The sequence below is a fragment of the Mus pahari genome, chromosome 7 (assembly GCF_900095145.1).
Source record: "Mus pahari chromosome 7, PAHARI_EIJ_v1.1, whole genome shotgun sequence".
Lineage (NCBI taxonomy): Eukaryota > Metazoa > Chordata > Mammalia > Rodentia > Muridae > Mus > Mus pahari.
In genome coordinates, this window is record NC_034596.1 from 31,309,034 (window position 1) to 31,325,504 (window position 16,471).

General features: G+C 39.7%; 1 protein-coding gene across 1 annotated transcript in view; it reads left to right on the forward strand.

Annotated features, from left to right (window-relative positions):
• Positions 1 to 14,170, forward strand: part of Nampt (nicotinamide phosphoribosyltransferase) — a 41,610-nt gene extending 27,440 nt beyond the window's left edge. The window contains exons 8-14 of the mRNA XM_021201732.2: positions 165 to 323; positions 1,000 to 1,136; positions 4,134 to 4,359; positions 5,896 to 6,015; positions 9,360 to 9,500; positions 10,999 to 11,133; positions 12,989 to 14,170. Of these exons, the coding sequence (XP_021057391.1) occupies positions 165 to 323; positions 1,000 to 1,136; positions 4,134 to 4,359; positions 5,896 to 6,015; positions 9,360 to 9,500; positions 10,999 to 11,133; positions 12,989 to 13,099 (1,029 nt within the window). The 3' untranslated portion in view covers positions 13,100 to 14,170. The remainder of the gene's footprint in view (positions 1 to 164; positions 324 to 999; positions 1,137 to 4,133; positions 4,360 to 5,895; positions 6,016 to 9,359; positions 9,501 to 10,998; positions 11,134 to 12,988) is intronic.
• The last annotated feature ends 2,301 nt before the right edge of the window (positions 14,171 to 16,471 follow it).

Here is a 16,471-nt window from a genome sequence, read left to right on the forward strand (position 1 = left end):
CCTCCATTGGGGACCCTGTGTTCCATCCAGTAGCTGGCTCTCACTGAAGTTTCTAAGAGTCCAGATGTACAGGATGTTCCTTCTAAGAAAGCTATGATTTCCCCAAAAGGAGCCCAATATTTTATGTTAATAATGTGGTTTTTTTGTTGTTGTTGTTGTTACAGACTATTCTTGTTCAGTCTTGGTATCCAATTACAGTGGCTACAAATTCCAGAGAACAGAAGAAAATACTGGCCAAATATTTGTTAGAAACCTCTGGTAACTTAGATGGTCTGGAATACAAGTTACATGACTTTGGCTACAGAGGAGTCTCTTCACAAGAGGTAAGGAACCAGATGAGCCTCATGGAATACAGTGTGCACTGTCAGTGTGTGTTAGCTACTTCTGTTGCTCTGAGAAAGCACCAGTACCAAAAACAACAGATGGAAGATAGGTAGGAGAGCCTGTCGTGGCAGGAGGTGTAACAGCAGGAACAGGAAGTCAAGAGCTTACAGCTTCAAATACAAGCATGAAGCAGAGTGAGAAAACTGGAATGCCATGAGGCTTAAAACCCTTGAAGCCTCCTGCAGTGATGCACTTCCTCCAGCAAGACTATACCTGCTAAACCTTCCCAAACGCACCACCAATTGGAGACCAAGTGTTCAAATATCTGAGCCTGTGCAGAACATTCTTCTCTAAACTGCTGCAGTGAGAGGCCTCTCAACCAGAATTGTCACTGGGACTGGGCTTGCTCTAAGTAGGCCATTTCTTGCAATTCTGGAGGCATAGCAACAGGTGACTACATATCTACTGTGTGGCATCCTGTTCCCAGTACATGGAATATACCTCTCGGCATGTGTTCTAGTATTTATGTGTTAGATGGAGGGGTAGACATACAGGGGCAGCAGATGCAGAACAGTATGTGCAAGGATAAAGACTGGGATGAGGCCCAGAAGTGGGATGAGGCACATGGGATGGTACGTTCCTTCTCTGAATTTTGGTTTGTGTTTGATCTTCCAGACTGCTGGCATAGGGGCATCTGCTCATTTGGTTAACTTCAAAGGAACAGATACTGTGGCGGGAATCGCTCTAATTAAAAAATACTATGGGACAAAAGATCCTGTTCCAGGCTATTCTGTTCCAGCAGCAGAGCACAGGTAAAATTGAGTTTGTTCTCCTCGAGTTTGCTATGTGAACACTTGCCTTGCATGCACACGGCCCTGGGTTCTATCTCTGGCCCTACAAATAAACAAAATGGCTTTCTAAACCTTGTTTGAATTTGTTATTTGTAACTCAGCAGTACCTTACTTGACAACAGAGCCAGATGCTAAATAAATGTTCATGGACGGTACAAATTGGATGCACACACTTTTAACAAAGATTAGTATCCAGCAGAACTAGGATTCCCAAACCTTTCTAGTAGTAAAAGAATTGAAAACCTTTCCTAACATTTAACAGTTGCCATTTTGGTTTATTAAGGAATGGTTTTCATTTGCTACAGTGCATATGCAGGTAGATGTTTCTTCACTGAGTGGGAGCTGGGAACGCCCTGAGCACTGCTTATCTACCCTGCTTTCCCATGTCATCTCACTGTCTCTGCCCAGGAAATTGTCATCTGGACCTGTATCTTCAATTCTAGATAAACAGCCATTTTAATAATGAAAATTTTAAAAATTCTGTTTCTCTAATGCTTATTTAGTTGCCCTTACTAAACCAAAGGTACAATCCAGGTTGCAGCCAGTCTAGTTCTAGATTTCCCTTTATAAAAGTAAACAGCATATATAAGTAATAAGTGTATGTCTCTAGTTCTTAGCTTCCTTTCCTATAGTCATTCAGGAATGCGTAAAGCACTGTGTAGGTTTGTGTATACATGATCTGGGCTTCATAACTCTGATACATACTAACTTACCAGCTTTCATATACAAGGCAGTTGGCTTGGTGCTGCAAGGGATAGAAAGATACAAAGCTGACCCTCTCAAGATAAAAATAGTACACTAGTAACCGTCTGCTCTGTTTGCTAAGCATTTTTATTTAAAGAAGCACAATTAGGGTGGAGTTGTCTCAAACAAGTTGAGAAAGGTTCATATCCATTGGCCGGATCAAAAAAGTGTTTATAGGAACAGTATGTAGATTCTTGGATTTCATAAGGGAATGGTAAAATTTGGTTGAACATTTTCTGAGTAATACTTTCTTATGTTTTACTGTCTACCAAGAATTATGAGAGTATACACAAGCCTTAGGAACTTAAGGCTGAAACAGGTATATGAAAAGTAGATTGAGAAGTCAGGTAGGGTTAATCTATTAAAAACCTTAATGTTGAGTGTTAACTTTGTACAACATGTTGGCTTGTTTGTTTGTTAATACAGGGTCTCCTGTAGCCCAGTCTGGCCTCAAAGAAGTAGATCCTAAAGTTTTGAGCAAATAAATGATATATTAGGATAGATTTCAAGTTATTTGGATAGCAGAAAAATAGAAAAACTAGAAGCTAGGCTTTCTAGGAAGTAGTATAGGAAACAGTAGTCTTGGGGTGGTTAGGTCTGGAGCTAGGTGGTTAAATGAATGCAAAGAAGTTGATAAACGAGATAAAATTGCTAAAATAGATTATTTGAATTGTGATACAGAATAGATCCAGCTAACATTAAGGACATTGCTGTATAGGAAGGCCCCCTTGAGTACTTTTTCATGAAAGTTTTAAGATTAAGCAACAGAAAATTATGGGTGTTAGCTGATGAAAGTTATTTGTTTTTATTAGTCTTTACCCATGTCTTATAAATTTTTAATGTAGTAATCACATAGTAGGCTGTCAGCTGAATAAGTTTTGAAGTAATAAGCACTTGAGTATACCATGAGTCTAAAGACAAGGAGTCTTCTGGGGCTTCTGGGTTCAATGAAAAGGACACTGTACGCATGCATGCGCAGGATAGAGTCCGGTGTGTTTTATGATCCTGTAATACTTTCTGTATTTGACTAAAAGCCTGCTTGACTTTTAACAGCTGACACAGTAGAGAACCTTGGGCACATAATTCATCTCTCTTTCCTTCCCTTCCTCTATTCAGCCACACAAAAGGAGAAGCTACCGTATTACAACAGAAGGCCGTTTGGAATAAATGCTAACATCTAAAATAGCTCTAAAGCATTACTGCTATTGTAAATACTTCCTTAGAGAATTTGACTCTGAAACTAAAAAGTGATTCAGTCACGCACCTTCTCCCCTCAGATTCTGGAACAGTGTCAGCCTAACCTGGTGACTGGCATCTGGGGAGATGCCATCAGTAAGACACAGGGCTGTGATCACAGAGTTGCTGTCCACACAGCAAGTCTGTGGAGTAGATAAAGAGTTCCCGTCTATTCCCGAGAGCCAGCTTCCTGAGGAATGAAGGAGAAAGGAGAGCAGCAGGAAAATGAAGAGATTTGAAAACTACTCCTGCTGACTGGGATTGACAGGGCATTAGGCCTGTATATGTGAATAGCAGTCTTGGGACTGTTGAGACTGAGAACAATATGAAATAACAACTTCTGAGTTAAATGAATATAGTTCTGTTAGTTGGCTTTCCATCCTTATCAAGGAGTATCTGAGAAAGCCACTACATCACTACCTGTTACTGGACATTTTAAGATATAACAAGTATAGTTATAGTTCTTTGACTATATATACTATGATAAAGTACTAGATAATTGCTCTTAGATCAAAGATTTCACAAGGTAAAAAAGACAGATATATGTCTTTTGGTATACAGTTTCAGAAATTCATAGAAAAGAACCAGTGCTAGCATTGGCAAGCAAAAATGGAAGTATGTATTTACCCTTTTCTAGCATCTGACATGTAGTATGGAAGGCTGGCTACACGAGCTTTGTAACTCACTGAGTAGATTGAGGAATACTAAAACAAAAACAAGTTTATTGCTGATTAACTATTGATATAAGAGCTAAGTAATAATAACTACTAAGCTGAATATAATTTGTAGTGTTAAAAACATATTGGCCAAGGAGTGGTTTGGCCCAAATATTTTATTTATTACCCTCCTGATGTACTGAACTGGATCTCCTTCCTTGTGACACTGAAGATGTGGTATAATGAACAGGTGATTAATGATACTTCAGAAATAGATCGTGTGTCTGCCTAAGTAAATCTGTCTCTTCATTTTGTCTCCTAGTACCATAACAGCTTGGGGGAAAGACCATGAAAAAGATGCTTTTGAACACATAGTAACGCAGTTCTCATCAGTGCCTGTGTCTGTGGTCAGTGATAGCTATGACATTTATAATGCATGTGAGAAAATATGGGGTGAAGACCTGAGACATCTGATAGTATCGAGAAGTACAGAGGCACCACTGATCATCAGACCTGACTCTGGAAACCCACTTGACACTGTACTGAAGGTAAATTGTAGTGTGTATCAGTAGGATGCTGGACACTAGCTGCTTCCCTGCTCATTTGTGTACACATCATTTCAAGGCTCTCTGGAAAAGTCACCTATTTTTCAGAGGAGAGCAAAAGATTTGCCCAAGGTCACACATTAATTGCAGAGAAAGGATATAAAGGTTAGTTTATATATATTGTCAAGTAGACAATTAAGGACTGCTTCTTATGTGCCTTCAGAATTAGTAGCATTACCATCAATCAGTCTACTCGTGGCTTATCCCGTGTATTAGAAGTCATTGTTACAACTTTGAAGGTGTTAGTACAGAAGCATGTGTTGAAGGTAATAAGGAATACAGATCATTCAGAACTGCTTTTCAGGTCATGTGTGACTGGAGATAACACTGCTTAATAAGCAGAGGAAGGCCTTTCTGGTGTTCAGGGCCTGCTTTCTCATTTTTACAGAGTATTCATTACAGGAGTTCATTGATGCCTTCTGTTAGAGAACCACTGTGTGGTGCTTTACACCAAAATGTTTGCTTTAATCCTATCACACACACACACACACACACAGAGAGAGAGAGAGAGAGAGAGAGAGAGAGAGAGAGAGAGAGAGAGAGAGAGAGAGAGAGAAAGCTTTCACTCTCTGTTGTAAAGGAGGAATGACCTGCCAAGGTTGAGAAACATGGAAATGGGGTCCTAGTATCCAGTGAGGCCTCTGAGCTAATGAGCAGATGGTCTGTCCCTGTTCACTCTAGGAAGTGGGAGCATAGGTTGTAGGAGGTCTTTTTTATTCTGTAAACAGCTCAGGGTCAGTGCCTTAGCCTGAAGCATTTCACTTTTGACAAAGTAAGCCGCTATTACATTTGTGATAATTACAAGAATAAAGGAAGCCATTTACATGGGCTTTTTCATTAGGATCTTTAAGTAGTTCACGTCAGGGAGTAATTATTGTCTGAAGGGGTGTGTCTGCTAGCTCTTCTGTGTCTGACTGAGTTTTCCTAAACAAGTTCAAATATGTGTTAAGTGTTGGATAGAGTGGGTTAAGTACCTGTGTTAGCGTTAGGGAGCCAAGAGCTTTGGACAGCTGCATATGCACACTTTGCTCTTACTGTGATGGTTGCATTCCTCAGCATTGTGATCCAAATGTCAGACACAAGGAAACCAAGCAGAATAAACCCAAATCAAAAGCAGAATTATTCATTTGTTGTGTCATTCCCTACATTTTTCTTTAAATACGTGTTGGTTTAATATTATGGGTTGTTTTCTTTTTCTTGAATCTGTGTAATTTGAAAGATGTAAAGGGAAACCAGCAGTTCTGTGCAACTTCAGTGACATAAATTAACTGAACGAGGAAAGAGCACACCTGTTTCTAATATGGTTAAAAGGTATTAGAAACAAACTTTATATAATTTTATACATGGCTTAAGATTAAGTAGTTGAATTTTTTACTTCTCAAAATTGTTTTAACAAGGAAAAATACTTTTTTAGCTCAGGGAGCACCCCCTACCCTATCCCAGTTTTAGTTACTTATGTCATGTGTTTTTCTCACACAGGTCTTGGATATTTTAGGCAAGAAGTTTCCTGTTACTGAGAACTCAAAAGGCTACAAGTTGCTGCCACCTTATCTTAGAGTCATTCAAGGAGATGGAGTGGATATCAATACTTTACAGGAGGTGTGTGTTTTACATGAATGTCCCAATAACGAAATCCCCTTTCTTGAAACAGCCTATTAAATTGTAAATACAATTGTGAGTCTTATTTAAAATATTTATAATGGCAAATACTTTTGGTGTAGTACTTAAAGTTTAGAAATAATAGTAGCTTAAAATACTGAAAGGGTAGCCAAAGCAATATTCTCCAGGCCTCCCCACCTTCTGACAGGATTCTAAAGAGAAAGAAAAATAAAGGCTTTTGTTTGAAGAGTCCAGAGTGTGTATAAGAATTGGTGTCCATTGCTAGAATGACAGAATCTTTAACTAGATTCACTTGAGAACAGAGTCCCAATGAGGGGTATCTAGGCCAGGTTGGTGTATGAGCTGGTAGGGTGGTATTTTGATCACATTGATTGAGGTGGGAAGACCCACCCATTGTTGACAATTCCCTGGGTTTGGGTCCTGTGCTGTCTTGACTTCCCCATGGTCCCATGGTAAGGGACTGTAACTTGGAATTGTGATCCAAATAGACCTGTCTCCTTGAGCTGCTTTCAGGCAAAGAAACTATAAGGCAATATGACTTCAAGTCAGTGACCAGATTACATCAATTTCAAAAGATTGATTTGAAAATGAGAGCTTTGATGTGTAATCATATTTCTATGGTCTCCTGTGTTCCAGAGTGAGGTGTCTGGAGTTTTGCAGGAACAGAATGAAGGTGCTTCTCCCTAACCTCCCAAACTACCTTGCTTAAGTGGGAACTCTCTCTGCTTGAAGACACTGGGTCTTGGGACATTAGAAGCTGTTGTGTGAGAAGGACTAAGTATCGGTAGGCCAGCCTACAGGGGATGGTGGAGACCCTTGAGTATAGAAATTGGGGCTGGCACATTTACTTGTTCTAAACCCCCTCATTCAGCTACCTTTCTCAATACAGCCCAGGCCTACCTCTGAATGGTACTGTTCACAGTGTGATGGGCCCTCCTGCATCAGTTAGCAATTAAGAAAATATCCCATACACCTGACCATAGGCAATTCTTCAGTTGAAATTCCCTCTCCCTGTAACTCTTGGCTTGTGTCAAGATGACAACTGAAGGTAACCGTCTGTGACAAGTAGTTTTCTGTTGATGTAAATACATTCACGAGTACAGGAAGAATATCTTAAATTGGTTCTTGAAGCTAAGCAGGTAGAAGGAACCCACACTCAGAGGATAGAGCCTGAGTTTTTCATGTTGGAAATAAGTCTCTTGTGCTTTCTAAAAGGCAGTGGTATTCATCCTAACAGTTTCTCTCTACATACGCTAAACAGATTGTTTAATTTTGGTAAAAATGGGGAGGGTGCTTTATTTAACAAGCTGCCGCCTTTCCTGGGCTGCCAGCCTCCCCCTTACTCCTACTCCCTGTCACCATTCATCCTCCCTAGAGCATCCTGCTCTAGCTAGCTTCTACTGTGAAGAAGCCAAAGATCTCGTGTGTAGTAGACAAAATATAGCGTCCTGTTTCTGTTGGTGTCTTGGGACTTGATCTCCTTGGCTGCCATCAGGTTCTGTCCCCTAGGATGACTTCCTAATGTCATTAAAATAGTACTGACTCCTGAAAGTTCATAGAAGGAGGAGTTCTTTGAAGTCTAAAAGCTGCCCAAGGCCTCTGTCCTCCTATTGTGATATCTTACACTAGCAGGTCAGTGTGGCTTTCCTTCCCTTCAGCTGTCCCGCAGCATCCTTATCTTGGAACCTTCTGTCTACATCTCTTGGATGTTTCTATGAATTAAAATTTAAATGAATTACAACTTTGATATAAATGCTAAGAACAAATTACTTTTTTGGCATACATAACATGTGAAAAGTACTTATACAATGGAGCAAAACTATGTGAATGATATTAGCAGATAACTAAATCCTAAGGGCTCCTGAGCCAACTTAAGTATGTTATAAGAGTACTGTATGAAATAGGGAAATGGTTTATGAAGTAAGAGTAATAATTTGCCCATTTACTTACACTTTGATTTTTTTTTTCTTCTGATTTCTTTGTGGGTGTTTTTTGACTGGCATACAGGGATGTGAAATTCAGCTCTGCTTTTCATGATTGTACACTACATGCTGAGTCTGAAGCCATTTACTATCCTGCCTCTCCATGGGGAGCAGCCTTCTCCCTTTTCTCTTCCACTTGCACTTATTTTGTATTGAAATTCACTTCTTTCATAGTCATCTCAGTGGAAACTGTCTAGGGGCCTTGGTTACCTTTGGGTTTGGGTAATGGGGATGGGGGCTGTTTGTGATCACCACAGCTTACAGTAACTCTCAGGAGGCAAGAAGACACTCTTTGTAAAGTACTTGTGACACATTCCATAAAGATGAAATCTATAGATTGTCAAAAAGATAAGTTCTGTAGATGGGTGAGCTTATAATAAGGTTCTGGGAAAGGATCCGATGTGGTCTCAGCCCCACAGGATGTGCAGAGGTCACTGGGCTACGAACCACATCTGCTCCTTGCCTTCTGGGCAGAAATCAGGTGATGTATCTCTCCAATCCTGTGTGTTTCCGTGCCGGGTTCCCCGGCACTCATCTGTGAGCACGAGGATTCCCATGCCTCCCACAGAGCACAGTAATAAATAGACACAAGACCAGATTTCTATAAACGCCAAAGGAATCACTTTAGTAAAATAAACTGTGATTTTATATTAATTCTTATTGGAAAACATTTGGCTTTTAAAAACCCACAGAAAAATTAGATGGTTGGATTTAAAAAAAAAAAATAGATTGGATCAGTAACACGTGATGCTATTTGGGATTTTCATTCCTTTTATAATGTTGAAAATCAAGAGAAAAGATCAATTTGAGACTTAGTTGTTCGAAAAACATATAAGTGATGTGTAAGGAGAATGTGAAAATTATTCATTTTGAGGCTGTAACTAGAATACCAGGGAGGTTGAAATGACCATTGTCACTACTGTTAACCATAAGCAAGTATTATATGCCCTTGCCAATTACATATCCATTACCTGGGGCTTATAATAAGTGTCACACGTAGTAACACAGTACACTGGGATTTATTTGTGATGATTAGAAATCCCTAGTGTGTAGTTCTTTGAGGCAAATATTTCAGCCTTGTTGATCATGTTGGGCAGCGATTTTTTGAGGAGGCTAAGAAAGAGAGCTTACAAAACCTTAAGTGTATATAGCCAGTCTTCTCACGCCTCTTCACTCCCGCACCCCAACCACAGTGCCCACTCAAGTGAAATCCCTCCTTCCTCATCTTGTCTGCCTAGGCCTGTAAGTATCTAAGTACTGAGTGATACAAGACAGCTGTAGGAGTCTCACAATATTGCCCTTGGAGAGTGACCTCCATCATCTTTGTTTTTAATCTTCTAGATTGTAGAGGGAATGAAACAAAAGAAGTGGAGTATCGAGAATGTCTCCTTCGGTTCTGGCGGCGCTTTGCTACAGAAGCTAACCCGAGACCTCTTGAATTGCTCCTTCAAGTGCAGCTATGTTGTAACCAATGGCCTTGGGGTATGTCCTTCTCCTTGCTTCTGTGTGGCTAGGAAGAGTGCAGTGAGTGCCATAGTCAGAGGGCAGTGTGCTGCTGGGCTGTCAGATGGTGACGGGCACTACCTAACTTAGAAACCGGGAAATGGTGTCCGCTGGTAAGGAGAGAGACATGGGAACCAATAAACTGAATCGTTTAAGGGGATGGGTATTGATTCTCATTCTCTCTCTCTCTCTCTCTCTCTCTCTCTCTCTCTCTCTCTCTCTCTCTCTCTCTCGTCATTTCCAGTGTATGGTTGCATACATTTGTATGAAGAAATTGGTTCTATTTGGGCAAAGTTAAGATTGTCAGCTCGCCTGGCCTTCACATACTAATGATGATCAAGTATGTCACTGTCAAGACCCTTTATGAGCGTGGAGTTTGAGCTTCCTGGTTTTGATACCAGAATCATGTTCAGTGGCTGTAGTGTAGCTGGGCAGCCACCGCTTTCATCTTTCATCGCCCCTTAAAGGCTGAGTGAGGAGGCTGTGGAGTAGGGGTCAGGGAAAGCTAAGCACCCCAAAGAACAGAGCAAGCACGATGGCTCAAGAAACAAAGGCTCTTCTTCCCATGCAAGGTCAATCTCCAGAACCCACAGGGAGGAGGAGGAGGAGGAGGAGGAGAAAACCAGCTCCATGGAGTTGTGCTTTGACCTCCTTCACATATGTTAACAGTACTTATAAATAAATCCTGAAGAAACCCTGGGTGCTGCATCCACCTTCCTTGGCGAGTCCTAAGACTGTCTTGTTTCTTGCTCTTCCATTGCTGGTGCCACACGCCATCTGCTTGAGTTTTACCACCCACCTTTCTGGTCCTAAAATATTTCAGATTCTTTAAGTCGTTTTGTTACTGGTTTGAGTCAGGGTCTTGCAGTGTGACCCTGCCTGGATTAGAATTTGCAGTAGCCCTCTGGTCTGTTTCACGTCTGTGCCGCCATGCCCAACAGGTTCTCCAACTCTGTGTGTGCGCGCGTTGCGCGCACGTGTTGGTGTGCATGTGCACACATGTAACTGTGTGTACATTGCCTCATTCACATTAGGCCAGCACCCCACCTCTGAGCTGTATCTCCAGCCTCTTACTAGGATAAAGGTAAGAAGTAATGAAAGAAGAAGGTTAGATGACAAGAGTGTCTTTATCTTAAACATCCTAGTTCTCTCTACAGTTTGTAAACATGTCTGTTATGTAAGGGCAACTCAATACATTTCTCTAGATCATCCTATAAAAGATAAGATTTGGGTTTCTACAGCATGACTATTTTGAAGGAAGCAGGCTAACTAATGAGTTTTATTTCTAACAGCCAGTTATAGGCTAATGTAGTTACATATTCAACACTATAGACTTTTAAAACTTGAGTCTAGCTAGTGGTACAACCCAAGGCCTTGTGTGTGCAGGCAAGAGCTCCAGCACTGAGCTGTATACATGTTTTTAGATACATTCAGTGGGAGATGATTTATCATTTTTCTCTTAATTTGGATTTCTCAGGTTAATGTCTTTAAGGACCCAGTTGCTGATCCCAACAAAAGGTCGAAAAAGGGCCGGTTATCTTTACATAGGACACCAGCAGGGAACTTCGTTACACTTGAAGAAGGAAAAGGAGACCTTGAGGAATATGGCCATGTATGTATCTGTTGACTGGGGTTTTTTTAAACAGTGACAGGATTTACAAGTTAAGAAAAGGGAGTTTTGTGTTATTCTTTTAAATTGTTTTAAGAACAGTGGTAACAGTGAAATACTTTTTCCCCACAGTGACCAGCATGTTAGATATTGATGGTCTTTATCAGGCTTTTGTATATTTGGTTTTAATCTTATTGTAAGTTAGGAGTGACTTAATTTATGGAGAAGCATAGCATAGAATACTATTAGATGCTGCTCTTGGACTTCACATAACTGTCTGCATTATAGTAAAATACTGTAATTTCATAAAAGATGAACTAGCCAAATTCCAAACATTTTGATGAAGTGTTTCTTTACAGCTTAATAATGACCACTCGGAAGGTTTTCTTTAGTCTTAATTGATTCTCAGGGAATTCTGAGCTTAAAAAATAGATAAAGCAAGTTGTCTTAGTTATACAAATGGAGTGGGTCCTTCAGATTATATAACCGAGTTTTCTTACCCTCATTAACCAAACGGAAAAGCATGTAGAGTATGTGTGCTGAAGTAGGCCATGTGATCTGATGGGTTTTCAGCATAAGTACACTTAACCTTTGTGTACTGAAAGGTTAAAAGATCTCTAGATCACTAGACTGGGGGGGGGGGGGCTTCAGTTTCAGAGGAAAAACTCATGAGTGTATTCTTCAAATATAAGTACACATTTGCTGCTATTATGCTTTAATATTGTGCAAATCTGACTGCTTGTAACAATTTTTTTTCATCATGCCTTTTAAGATTTGGGGTTGGAATAAAATAATCCTTCTATGAAAACCATATGAACTGGTAGATCAGAATTTTAGAATTAAATCTCTTTATGTAGTCCCAGTAATTCTTTGAGTAGATTTTACAAAGCAGTTGGAGCTACCAAGGCTCTGTTGTATGAGGTCATTGCAGATGAAGCAAAGTTCTGAGACTAAACCAAAGGAAACATTGATTGACTAGTGCTCGAGAACATCTGTCCAGTGTCCTAGTGACCAGTCACAAGCTTAATGGAGAGTCCCTGTGATCATCGAGACATTTTAGTTAACGCATAAAACCCAGCATTTTCTGGTAGTTTATATTGAAACTTACAAAAGAAAATGCTACGTCTAGAACACTAATTCAGCACACAAGATGCCAGCTAACATCATGTGTACTGTAAGAAAGAACATTAAGATGAATTAAAGTAGATTTTTCATATAGAAACTAGACTGTGCAGGGCCTCAGGGAAAGTGAGCCCTCATCCGCTGTTGATGCCCCTCTGTGGATTTGCAATTACAGTCTATGTAACTCGGTCCCTATAAATGAGACAGAAATCAATACCTGCTTTTATGTTTCTGTCTTGGGTTGGGTTTTTGGATTTTATCCTTTTTTTTTTTGGTTTTTTTTTTTNGGAACTCACTTTGTAGACCAGGCTGTCCTCGAACTCAGAAATCCACCTGCCTCTGCCTCCCGAGTGCTGGGATTAAAGGCGTGCGCCACCACCACCAGGCTTGGATTTTATCCGTTTTTAAGGCCAAAATTTAATGGCTAACAAGTTTATTAAACTTGTAGATTGGCGGGTCTAGGCAATATCAAGGCACTTGGCCAGACTCTAAGTAATGATTACCAGGACGACGTGCAGTTCTCTCAAGCAAACATTTTCTTCAGCCGTAGAAAAGATGAGGCATCTGAAGTTTTGCCTCTCCCTTTAAGAAAACCAGTCTGAGTGTTTATCATGAGCTCACTCATAAGTTGACACTCGACAGCTTTGTATATTTGACCTCTTTAAGTAAATTAGCCAAAGCATGATCTGAATATTTGGTAGATGGTCTTTTTAATAACAAATTTTACATTCTGCAGGATCTTCTCCATACGGTTTTCAAGAATGGGAAGGTGACAAAAAGCTACTCATTTGATGAAGTCAGAAAAAATGCACAACTGAACATTGAGCAGGACGTGGCACCTCATTAGGCTTCATGTGGCCGGGTTGTTATGTGTGCAGTGTGTGTATACATACATGCACGTATGTATGCGCCTGTGCGTATGTACTAACATGTTCATTGTACAGATGTGTGGGTTCGTGTTTATGATACACTGCAGCCAGATTATTTGTTGGTTTATGGACATACTGCCCTTTTTATTTTCCCCAGTGTTTGGATGATCTCAGACTAGAGAACACTGATAACCATGTACAAGATTACTGCTGAAGTAAGCTTTTCAGGGTCCTTCGCTAATAGATAGTAATCCAATCTGGTGTTGATCTTTTCACAAATAACAAAACCAAGAAACTTTTATATATAACTACAGATCACATAAAACAGATTTGCATAAAATTACCATGCCTGCTTTATGTTTATATTTAACTTGTATTTTTGTACAAACGAGATTGTGTAAGATATATTTAAAGTTTCAGTGATTTACCAGTCTGTTTCCAACTTTTCATGATTTTTATGAGCACAGACTTTCAAGAAGATACTTGAAATAAATTACATTGCCTTTTGTCCATTAATCAGCAAATAAAACATGGCCTTAACCAAGTTGTTTGTGTTGTTGTACATTTGGAAATTATGTCAGGACATATACCCAACAGAATTACTAACGTCACTGCCCTTGTAGAATATGCAGTAATCATTCTCCGTGGAAGAGAATAATGGTTCTTACTCGAATGTTTAGGCATTGTACAGTTCTGTGCCCTGGTCAGTGTATTGTACCAGTGATGCCAAATCCCAAAGGCCTGTTCTGCAATTTTATATGTCGGATATTGCCTGTGGCTCTAATATGCACCTCAAGATTTTAAGAAGATAATGTTTTTAGAGAGAATTTCTGCTTCCACTATAGAATATATACATAAATGTAAAATATTGAAAGTGGAAGTAGTGTATTTTAAAGTAATTACACTTCTGAATTTATTTTTCATATTCTATAGTTGGTATGACTTAAATGAATTGTTGGAGTGGGTAGTGAGTGTACTTATTTTAAATGTTTTGATTCTGTTATATTTTCATTAAGTTTTTTAAAAATTAAATTGGATATTAAACTGTATGGACATCATTTATTAATTTTAAATTAAACCCTCAGTAACTAATATTTAAGTAAGTTCTTGATGTTATCCCCAATGGAAAGCCTGATTCTTAATAGAAGAATCTTAATGCAGAGATCTAGCTAAATTTAAAATACGCATCCTCAAATTGTTTATAGTTATTTACTGCTAGGTCCTGAGTCAGCCATTGCACTCAACAAGACACCAGACTTTTTGAGGTGACTCCTAGGTCACCTGTAGGTGACACCACACAGTTCTAAGCCAGGGTTGGCCAGCCTCCCCTGCTAGCCAACGTCATATTGCTTCTTCATTTTTAATTACACACTGTCTAAGGCTGTTTCCTACTCCAGTGGCAGAAATTAAGTAGTTACAATAGAGACCAAATAGTCCTCAAAGCCTGGAATGTTCACTAAACACAAGAAAAGGAGCGTGCATTTGCATTTTAAGAGAGATGTTGGTTTTTCTGGGAAGGGAGGAAGTTGAATTTTACAGAGTGCCTCTTGTTCTTTCTCATTTAAGAATCTGATAATAGAAAACTGATTTAGAAAGGTTTTCACAACTTGCCATTAAGTCAGAATATTAAAAGCCATACATCATGTAAAACAATTTCATAAGGAAGCATATGAGGTGAATTAGAGAGGTTAGCTGGTGATCCTAAGACTTGGAACAGTAAGCACTACTCATTTTTAGTAATCTTTATTTCATAATACATGGAAAAAAAAAACTTAAACTGACTTTTAAAAAAAGGGAACTTGAGTAGCGTGGTCATGGTGTACTACAATGCCTGTAATCCCAGAAATGAGGTAGACACAGAGGGATCGGAAACCAACATCATTCTTGACTACGTAACAAATTTTAGGCTAGCCCGCACTACCTGGCTCAAGAAAAATAAAATGTACCTGAGATTCCTGGCACTGCAGAGACATGTCCTGCATGGTATAGGCTTAGCCAGTACCTGAGACTATATACACAGGAGGTTTGTTAAGTTCAAAACCAGCCTGAGCTAATATAGACCCTTGTGTCTCCTCTTCACAAAGGCTTGTAGAGTACTACCCAAAACCCATTGGTGTCACACTGCAAGCAGTGTTTTTGTGTTGTGTGAATTCCACCGGCTGCACATGCCAAGTTTTGTTTTGAAACATGAGTATAAACTAGTAGTTTCCATTTGTGCACAGAATGGGTCCAGAGATGGAAGGAATCATGTCTCTTGGCTCTGGTCCCCTTGGGACGGATTCATTTTCGATTTCTGTCACTTAGCAGTATTTGGCCATCCCCCTTCTGAGTACCAAATGGTTAACATGAACGTCAAATGGAGTTGTATTTGCGTGTCACCCTTAGATTGGACTAACCCTTAAGACACTAGATTTGCAGTTGGCATTAGTCCCTTCAATTCATAACTTTGAAGTAGGCAGTAGAATTTGTGTTATTTGTACCCTCTACTTAAAAGGTTTTTATGAGTAGCCTTTCTTTCTTGAAATGAAAAAAAAAAAAAAAAAGCTTTTATAGTGAAATCCATCATGGAAAATTAGAGAAAAATAGCAAGATGTTTGTTGTTGTATTTACCATAGAACTCACACTTAAACTAGTATTTTGTAGTTTTACATTCCTTTTTAACTCATTCAGTGGAGAATATCAGACTTTCTCCCAAATTGTATGTTAAGTCAATTCTAATAATGTACTCAGCATCAAAGACAAACATGTAATAAACAAGGAAATAAAGTTTAGTTCTGTTAGTGAAATGTTAAATTTGACTGTGTGTGTCAGATGCCATTTCCAGACCTACCTCTTCTAGGTATCTCTCCAGAGAATCAGGATGAGAGGAGGGCATGGTGAAGATGGCTCCCGTTCTCCACCTTCAGCAGCTCTGGATAGCAGTACCATTTACTAAGAATGCTGGGAGGAATGCTAGGGGACTTGGGGACATTTAAATGCAATGCAAAGAGTAAATAGCTATGTGCAGAGTACAGAGTTGAAAACAGAGGGACCTCCAGGCCTGTGTACAGTGGTGTGTGTGTGTGTGTGTGTGTGTGTGTGTGTGTGTGTGTGTGTGTGTGTGTAGGTGTTCATTGGAGACACACATGAGGGGACAGCTCTAAAGTGTAGAGCCGGAGTTGGCACACCCACCCCCACTGCCACCAAGTCCAGCCCACCATCTGTCTATAGGAAGTTGTATTGGAACATAGCCCTACCCATTCACTTAGTGGTCACCGCTGTTCTCATGCTGTAGCAGCAGAGCCTGCAAAGCTTACAAAGTCCACTACTTTTCATTTCTAGAAAAGGAATATGAAGCCAATCAAGAAGGA